The 10021-nt window shown below is 45.8% G+C and overlaps 1 protein-coding gene across 1 annotated transcript in view; it reads left to right on the forward strand.

The window, feature by feature from the left end:
* Nucleotides 1-10021, forward strand: part of LOC107730163 (A disintegrin and metalloproteinase with thrombospondin motifs 7-like) — a 90664-nt gene that overhangs the window by 56877 nt on the left and 23766 nt on the right. Inside the window, exons 18-22 of the mRNA XM_016540915.1 lie at nucleotides 97-310; nucleotides 1980-3674; nucleotides 4147-4299; nucleotides 4396-4569; nucleotides 4694-4840. Of these exons, the coding sequence (XP_016396401.1) occupies nucleotides 97-310; nucleotides 1980-3674; nucleotides 4147-4299; nucleotides 4396-4569; nucleotides 4694-4840 (2383 nt within the window). The remainder of the gene's footprint in view (nucleotides 1-96; nucleotides 311-1979; nucleotides 3675-4146; nucleotides 4300-4395; nucleotides 4570-4693; nucleotides 4841-10021) is intronic.

A 10021-nucleotide genomic window follows, 5' to 3' on the forward strand; every position in this document is an offset into this window, starting at 1 on the left:
CACACCCATCAGCAGCAGTGCACTAGATGGCTTTTAAAGGCAATCATCAGTGCAGTAAGAGTGCAGTAAATTCCTGTGATGTTTTTGTGTCATCAGATGGTGGGTTGGAGAGTGGCAGAAGTGCTCATCTAGCTGTGGGGACATTGGGCTTAGTAAGAGAACAGTGCTGTGTATTCGGAGCCTTGGGCTGGATGAGCAACGAGCGCTTCAGCCAGCTGAATGTCAACATTTGCCTAAGCCTGAGTCAATTGTTCGGTGTAACACACATGTGTCCTGTCCTGCTGACTGGACCATTGGAAGCTGGTCAGAGGTGAGCATATATCAGCCACAAGGAACATCTCTTGCAGTTCAAATAGTGACCAGATTATTTACATTTACATTTAGTCATTTAGCAGACGCTTTTATCCAAAGTGACTTACAAATGAGGACAATGGAAGCAATCAAATTCAACAAAAGAGCAATAATATACAAGTGCTATAACAAGTCTCAGTTAGCTTAACGCAGTGCACATAGCAAGGGTTTTTTAAATAATATAATAAATAAAAAGAAAACAGATAGAATAGAAAAAGAATAGAGCAAGCTAGTGTTAAGACAATGACTCTATATGATTATGATTCATATTTTTATAAAGCATACAGAATGTTATGTGAAGAAAGGTTTTACTGTGCAGCCTTCGCATTTTAGCAGAACTAACAAAACATAGCATAGTATTATCATAGTTACCGGACATATATTAACATCAGTGTACTATGGCCATGAACATGAAAATCCTTCAGTTCCATGATATATGTAATTGCACCAATGTATTACCTGCTATTATAGTCTTAAAAAAAGTAAAATTACCATGTCACTTATGTAAAGTGCATTTTATTTCAGTCTAATCAAAAATCATGGTTTTTGGTTTAAGCACCTCATAGAAAAAATGAAAAGAAACAATTTTGTTTATATAGTATTTTGACTTGATGTGTTGGTGTGCAGAAAACTGAAAAAAATATTATAGGTTTTATTAATTATTCAATTTTCTTTAGTATATAGCAGAAAATGTGCATATCATATCACAACACAGTAAACAATAAAACCCATTTAAAGTTGTATTCAATTATAGTAAGTCAGCTACTTTAAACTTTGACTAACAATGTTTTTAGTTTTATCTTAAATTATCATAGCCACATAACATAGCTTTTGTTTATGGTGAAATTAAATGGTAAAAAAGCACATATATAGCACATAGTATAGACAAACACCGAACAAAGGAACGGACAACACTATAAATACAAGACTAAACGAGGGTAGATGACGAGACACACCTGAACCGAATGAACACAATCAACAAGGGAGAAAACTAGGTCACAGAGCACATGGGGAGTAAAACACACACATACTCAAACAGTCCAGGGGTGTGACAATATGTATGTGTGCTGTGTATATTTATTATGTATATATAAATACACACACATGCATGTATATATTTCAGAAAATATAAACTTTATGTAACATTGAAATATGGAACTGTATTGATTACAGTATTGATTATTGTATGGTCTTTATATTAAATCAGCTTTATTTAGTTTTTTTCTGTCAGAAAATAAATATTTTAGATTAATATTAAATCAAAATCAAGGTTTTAATGAAACCATACATATAATTTGAGTGGGGGGAAAAAGATCAAATTACAAATGTTTTAATTTATCCAAAGTATTTTTTCAACATACATGCTATTGTACCACTACAGTACATTATTTGAACAGAGAAAACATTCATCTTTACATTAATTCTGTCAATACTACAAACACTAAACATACTTGATGATTATTCCTTGCTTTCTCATAAAACAAACTTCAGATTTTGCTTTATTGGACAACAATATGTAAAACTGTTTTGATGACTCATTGTTATACAAAACAGTCTCATTTTATTTTTAAATCATTGTGAGACAATTTTCTGACTTTGACAGCTCTTACGCACTGCTTCTTCCACAGTGTTCAGTGAGCTGTGCAGCTGGTTTCCAGATACGTGACGTGACCTGCAGCTGGAATACTGGTATGGACTGTGATCCGAAAGCCAAGCCTAATTCAACTATGCCATGCTATCTTCAGGACTGCCCCATAAATTCGGACACCTTTGGCAATGACTGGTCAGGAAGTGGAGCATCTAGCAAAGAAGTTTTCAATGAGATAAAAGTTATACCCCACTTTAGTACTACTAAAAATCAGCCCAGGGGCAATGCTGACCTCAATGACATTATAGAAGATGATTTCTCACATTATAGTCATGTTGAAAAGTCCTCTGACAATTCTATTGGGAAAAATCTTCAAGTTGATGATTTTTATTACGACTACAATTTTATAAGATTCCATGAGGATCTGTCGTATGACTTTGATAAAGATGAAAATGATATGTTTGATAACTCAGGAATAAAATATGGAGACATTACTCTGACAGGGACAGATGTCCCTATGACTACCTCATCACCATCCACCACTACGGACCAACACAGTACCACCATGCGCTCTGACAGCATTACAATCAAGGGTACTGAAGGTCATGAACCTCAAAAGAAAGACGTACTAGATGAAAATAATGATGAGCTATTTGCTGAGGATTACTTCCTGCCTGTCATTACAACAACTGAACCATCCTCTGCAGTTACCAGGTTATTTAGCAAATGGAAGGACAATGATAGTGACTTCACTATTACAAGGAAACATCCATCAACTGCAGATGTCTCCACTCAGGACAAGCAGACATTATCATATGAAACTGAGCCAAACATCTTTTTGACTCCTGAACCACATACAAATTCAAACTCAAATAACCATGACAATTACAAAGGCAATCAAAAAGATAAAACCATAATGGCAATAACTGAAGATGAGAATGAAGAGGAGTTTGGCGAAGATGTTCCTGGAGGTGAAAGTGAACCACACCATGGCACTCAAAATAATGAACCTCCTTTAGATTATGCGTTTAAGTTTGAAACTTATGAGAACAGACATGTTCATATTCCTACTACTTCTTTACAATGGCGTACGGCCTCACCAACAGTCTCACTGAGTGCAACTTCTCAACCATTGGAGCTTCTCAGCAGTGCTTCCAGTGATGACTTTGCAAAATTTAAAGTTCTGACGGAACCATCATTTAACACTAAGGAGAGTGAATTCACTGTAAGAGAGTTCACTACGACCTCAGATAGCCTTTCTCAAGAGTATGTTCCTTCTCCAACTTCCTCTGTCCCAGCCAAACATTACAGTAGCATGACCTCAGCAGCTGGAACAACAGCTCTACCTCCTACAGAAATGGAAAGTGATTTTGAGCCCCCACTCTTCACTCCAAGTGATATTCCGGACACTACAATTGCTACAGAGACTCAAAGTTGGTATTCCAGAGCCATTGCACCACCCAAAACTAATGGGCCTAAAATAGAGCCTTGGGGAACTCCGGTCCCCTTACCTCGCTGGACAGAGATTGACAACAATGAGATTATTATTGCCCGAATGCTGAGACCTGCTGGGCTTAATCCCTCTCTGTCTACTCCTACTGAGCTGCCATCTCAGGGCACTAGCAGTGAGCATTCAGTGCATTCTTCTAGCCCTCCGATGCCCACTGGGCTGGTCATGCCTTCTCTTTCCCCATCAGCCTCTCCTGCACACTGGAAAAAAGGCAACTGGAGTGCTGTGAGTAGTTAATTATGCATTCCTCACATTCTCTAGATACGAAATCAGCATGGGCTGAGAAACAGCAGTCAGCCACAAAGATAAAAGTCCTTGAATTATGCTGACACCACAGCATTAGATTTCAACAGAAACATTTAACTTTCAGGTAATGAAATTTGTTTCATGTTATTCTAGCAACAAAAATGGATATGAGGGAACGCATGGCACCACTATCCCTCCTTAAATCTGACTGTGTATGAGTGTGCACACATACAAAAGGTTTTATAACCTGAATATCGAAAATGGGAAATGTTAAGTTTATAAGAATGTTGTTGGAGCCCACAACCTCTAACTTGTAACCTAACTCTAAAATTTGAATAGTTAATGAGAATGTTTATCCAGGAACATGTCCTACTTGAATAAATTTCTTTAAGCAGGGTTTGCATGCATTTTTCAATGTGAACAGTTTTTTATCCTGCAAATGATTTTATAGTGCTCAACAAGTTGCGGGCTTGGTGCCATCTGGAGGTCAGTGTCCTGCAGCACTGGTGATGGATCAGACTGTGACTTAGCTACTAGGCCAGTGCCAGCACGCCGCTGCTACCTTCGTCCCTGCTCTGCATGGAAAATTGGAGAGTGGAGTAAAGTAAGTCTGCATGCATGCAGCCAAACATTAATTCAATTCATTTCCAATGAATGAAAACACAATGGGAGTTGCCACTTCTGATATCTCTTTTGGCAGTGCTCGGAGAATTGTGGTGTAGGAGTGAAGGTCAGAGAGATTCAGTGTTATGACACACGAGATCAAAGGTTGCTGCGGCCATTTCATTGCCAGGCCATCTCCCCCAGACCTCCTGTCCGAATTCCTTGTAACATCCACAACTGTTTAGAGTGGTACACATCTTCTTGGGGGCAGGTAAAGAGATTTAGCATTCAGAAGCTTCACTTTTCTCTCCTCAGCTCTTTGTGCCTGTTTCTTGATCTTCACGCTACTCTCTTCATCTCTATGTGTCTGATTCTAACATCATATATGCCCACAGTGTTCAGAGCTGTGTGGAGGTGGGGAGCAGCAGAGGCTGGTCACCTGCCCTGAAACTGGGAAATGTGATGATAACCTAAAGCCCAGCAACATCCAGACTTGCAATGTCCATCCATGCCACCAGTGGATTACTGGATCCTGGGGTCAGGTGAGTGACATAAAACTTGAGGAAATGTTTGATTAGATTTTTTAAGTCAGCCAGCTTAACAATGTGTCTCTGCACTAGATACAAAACGTCTCGGTTACGTATGTAACCCACGTTCCCTGAAGGAGGGAACGGAGACGTTATGTCAGCAGTGACTGACGAATTGGGATCTCGCCAGAGAGCCCAATCACCTTAGAATGTTAACAAAACAAGCCAATGAATGTTTGCGGTGCGAGATTTGCATCGCGCACCCCTCCCCGCAGCGCGGGTATATAAGGAGAGCACATGCAGTCGCACATTCAGTTTTTCGCTGAGGAGCCGAGATGGTGTGCCTCAGCCATACAGTGGTGGTACAGCAACTGTGGTGACAGGATGTAACGTCTCCCTTCCCTCCTTCAGGGAACGAGGGTTACATACGTAACCTAGACGTTCCCTTTCAGTCAGTCACATTCGACATTACGTCAGCAGTGACTGATGAATTGGGATCCCTATGAAAACGCCACCTTTGCTGACCCCCTCCAGTGCCCTGCAAAAGCCAGCAAGTCCCCCCACACCAGTTGGGGTGGAAGATAGGACAGGGCAGTGGCGTAGATTACGCGGGGGATGCAGGGGATGTGCCCCCCCCCCACACACACTTTTAATATCACGTAAATTCATCCCCCGCACTTTTTCGGGCAAGTGAGTTCGCATAGAGGTTTTCAAAAGTCGGTGTGAATAAATATAGATTTAAATTCAAAGAGACAGGATAGTCTGTGTATGATCTGATGTTTTATTAGTACCCAGAATAAGGCAAGATGAACATCGCGGAGTGCAAAACACTCCATGCAGTGTGTGTTTCATTCATACTTGAAGCCGGAGGGCGCTCTAGCGCAGAAAGTTGTACGAGGAAATTCCTAATATGGACAAAAGCATCAAGCTATCGCTGTATAAAAACAGTTGTTTTCACAGAAAAACAGAAACGTTTGGAAACATGAAGACATTAAACATACGATTGCGACAATATATGGTTTATTTGTGTTTTTCAAGTCATCTCCAGCAGGTAATAAATAAAGTATATGAACAATGCAGTGCTAATTGACAGCATTTATTACAGTAGGCTATAGAAACTATTCTGCCTTATTATGTGATAAAAAAAGTGTTTGTAGTATATAAACAAATCATTATTATTGGTTATTGTCCAGCAGTTATAGATTTCTAAGCCAATTAAAAGCTAGAGATTAGAGAAAAATGTAAGTTGCCTATACACTACCAGTCAAAAGTTTTTGAACAGTATGATTGTTAATGTTTTTTAAAGAAGTCTCTTCTGTTCACCAAGCCTGCATTTATTTGATCCAAAGTACAGCAAAACAGTAAAATTTTGAAATATTTTTACTAGGCTATTTCAAATAACTATTTTCTATTTGAATATATTTTAAAATGTAATTTATTGTGATTTCAAAGCGAGATCAATACGCAGCAGAGACAGCAGGGAAATCTCTGCCAGGGAAAGACATGGGCTCACCATGAGGGAATCACTACACACGGGCACCTAGTCCAGCAAAAGGGTTGACCTTGGGCATTCACCCGAGTGCTGGACCTGGCTCCGCCACGCCTGACCGCCGAGGGTGAGGGAGGAACTTCAACAGGGTTCACCAAAAGGGAAACTGAACTGAGAAGCACTTAAGCGCACATATCCGGTCCGTAGAGGGGAATGGCGCGGCAAGCATGATCGACACCGAGCGGGTCCGGTGTTACTGACCATCTGAGGCAAGTACACGAGAGGACACAGGCTCTACACGGAGATTATAGAATCTTGCAAACGTGTTAGGCGTCGCCCAGCCGGCAGCTCTACAGATGTCTGCTATCGAGGCGCCCCGCGCCAATGCCCAAGAAGATGCCACTCCTCTCGTAGAGTGTGCTCTCACTCCCACGAGTGCTGAGCCTGGCGTCTGGTGCTCCGCCACGCCTGACCACCGAGGGTGCGGGAGGAACTTCAACAGGGTTCACCAAAAGGGAAACTGAACTGAGAAGCACTTAAGCGCACATATCCGGTCCGTAGAGGGGAATGGCGCGGCAAGCATGATCGACACCGAGCGGGTCCGGTGTTACTGACCATCTGAGGCAAGTACACGAGAGGACACAGGCTCTACACGGAGACTACAGAATCTCACAAATGTGTTAGGTGTCGCCCAGCCGGCAGCTCTACATATGTCTGCTATCGAGGTGCCCCGCACCAATGCCCAAGAACATGCCACGCCTCTCGTAGAGTGTGCTCTCACTCCGAGGGGGCACGGTAAATGTCAGGCCTGGTATGCTAAGACTATAGCTTCCACTTTCCAGTGGGCAAGCCTTTGTTTGGAGACAGCCTTTCCCTTCTGCTGTTCTCCAAAGCAGACAAAGAGCTGGTCTGAGGTCCTGAAGCTCTGCGTACGGTCCATGTAAATGCGCAAAGCGCGAACGAGACAGAGCAGAGCAATGGCTGAGTCTGCCTCCTCCTGGGGCAGTGCTTGCAAGTCCACCACCTGATCCCTGAAAGGCGTGGTGGGAACTTTGGGCACATACGAGGTGCCCCGCACCAATGCCCAAGAACATGCCACGCCTCTCGTAGAGTGTGCTCTCACTCCGAGGGGGCACGGTAAATGTCAGGCCTGGTATGCTAAGACTATAGCTTCCACTTTCCAGTGGGCAAGCCTTTGTTTGGAGACAGCCTTTCCCTTCTGCTGTTCTCCAAAGCAGACAAAGAGCTGGTCTGAGGTCCTGAAGCTCTGCGTACGGTCCATGTAAATGCGCAAAGCGCGAACGAGACAGAGCAGAGCAATGGCTGAGTCTGCCTCCTCCTGGGGCAGTGCTTGCAAGTCCACCACCTGATCCCTGAAAGGCGTGGTGGTAACTTTAGGCACATATCCGGGCCGGGGTCTTAGGACAACGTGAGAGTCGGTCGGTCCGAATTTCAGGCACGTATCGTCGACCGAACATGCCTGCAGGTCCCCCACCCTCATGACCGAAGCCAGTGCAGTGAGGAGCACTGTCTTTAGCGACAGAAACTTAAGCTCTACTGACTGCAGGGGTTCGAAGGGCTCCTCCTTCAAGCGATGGTGTTTACTACCGCTGGAGGTAGACCACCTAGAACCTCTGCATCCCATCCAGAGACCACACGTGGAGATTCCACAGGTCTGGGTGCGGGTGCCAGAGAGTGCCCCCTCTCTGAGAAAGGAGATCCTTCCTCAGAGGAATACGCCAAGGAGGGGCTGTCGTGAGGAGCATCAGTTCTGGGAACCAAGTCCGATTGGGCCAGTATGGCGCTACTAAGAGGACTTGCTCCTCGTCCTCCCTGACCTTGCACAGTGTCTGTGCGAGAAGGCTCACTGGGGGAAACGCATACTTGCGTAGACCCTGAGGCCAGCTGTGTGCCAGCGCATCCGTGCCAAGGGTCCCCTCGGACAACGAAGTAGAACAGCTGGCAGTGGGACGTGTCCAGAGAGGCAAACAGGTCTACCTGAGCATCCCCAAAGCGTTTCCAAATCAGCTGGACTGTCTCGGGGTGGAATCGCCATTCTCCCGGAAGGGCGGGCCAACGTGAGAGCTCGTCGGCTGCTTGATTGAGCCCGCCTAGGATGTGAACGGCGCGAAGCGACCTCAGATGCTTCTGACTCCAAAGGAGGAGATGGCGGGCGAGTTGCGACATGCGACGGGAGCGTAGACCGCCCCTATGGCAGAGGCATCTGTTGAGACAACAACATGCCTGGACACTTGCACTAGGGGAACTCCCGCCTGAAAAAAGGCAAGGTCCGACCACGGGCTGAAAGTCTGGCTGCAGGACGGGGTGACTGAGACCCGGTGAGTGCCGCGTTGCCATGCCCATCTCGGGACTTGGTCGTGGAGCCAACGCTGAAGCGGTCTCATATGAGGCAATCCGAGCGACGTGACCATGGCAGCGGATGCCATATGCCCCAGAGGAGATGGCGGGCGAGTTGTGACATGCGACAGGAGCGTAGACTGCCTTGGTGGTTGATGTACACCTGATGCAGAGACATCTGTTGAGACAACAACATGCCTGGACACTTGCACTAGGGGAACTCCCGCCTGAAAAAAGGCAAGGTCCGACCACGGGCTGAAAGTCTGGCTGCAGGACGGGGTGACTGAGACCCGGTGAGTGCCGCGTTGCCATGCCCATCTCGGGACTTGGTCGTGGAGCCAACGCTGAAGCGGTCTCATATGAGGCAATCCGAGCGACGTGACCATGGCAGCGGATGCCATATGCCCCAGGAGCCTCTGAAACTGTTTTAGTGGGACCGCCCTCCTGCGCTGAAATGACTCCAGGCGGTTCAGCATCGACTGGGCAAGTTCTACTGAGAGGCGTCCTGTTAGATTGACCGAATCCAACTCCATACCGAGAAAAGAGATCCTCTGCACGGGGGAGAGTTTGATCTTTTCCCAGTTGACCCGAAGCCCCCCTGCTGAGGTGACTGTACCACGTCCCTGTGTTCACACAACTGCGCTCGAGACTGAGCCAGTATGAGCCAGTGCGAATGCCTCTTTCCCTCAACGGAACGAGGGCTGCCTCCACGACTTTGGTGAAGACGCGAGGCGACAGGGACAGCCCGAAGTGGAGGACCTTGTACTGATATGCTCGCCCCTCGAACGCGAAGCGGAGAAACGGCCTGTGTCGAGGGAGGAGCTAGACATGAAAGTACGCGTCCCTCAGGTCGATTGCTGCAAACCAATCGTGTGGACGGATGCATTGAAAAATGCGTTTCTGAATCAATATCCTGAACGGGAGCCTATGGAGGGCCCAGTTCAGAACGCGCCGAAGCGGAGAAACGGCCTGTGTCGAGGGAGGATCTAGACATGAAAGTACGCGTCCCTCAGGTCAATTGCTGCAAACCAATCGTGTGGACGGATGCATTGAAAAATGCGTTTCTGAATCAATATCCTGAACGGGAGCCTATGGAGGGCCCAGTTCAGAACGCGCAGGTCCAGGATTGGCCGTAAACCACCGCCTTTCTTGGGTACAGTGAAGTAAGGGCTATTGTGACGAGGGGGCGGGGCCGGGAGCCGTGGGAACGGAGCGAGGCCGGTGGAGTAAATGCTAATGCACGACACCTGCACCACTCACCGGTCTCGAGTCTCACGGAGGATAAAAGGAGGAGGGACGACAGTGTTGGACGAGAGAGGACCAGGCCTGGACTTTATTTTGTGTTTTGT

This window comes from Sinocyclocheilus rhinocerous, unplaced genomic scaffold (assembly GCF_001515625.1).
Source record: "Sinocyclocheilus rhinocerous isolate Xijiao unplaced genomic scaffold, SAMN03320098_v1.1 scaffold36, whole genome shotgun sequence".
NCBI classification, from domain to species: domain Eukaryota; kingdom Metazoa; phylum Chordata; class Actinopteri; order Cypriniformes; family Cyprinidae; genus Sinocyclocheilus; species Sinocyclocheilus rhinocerous.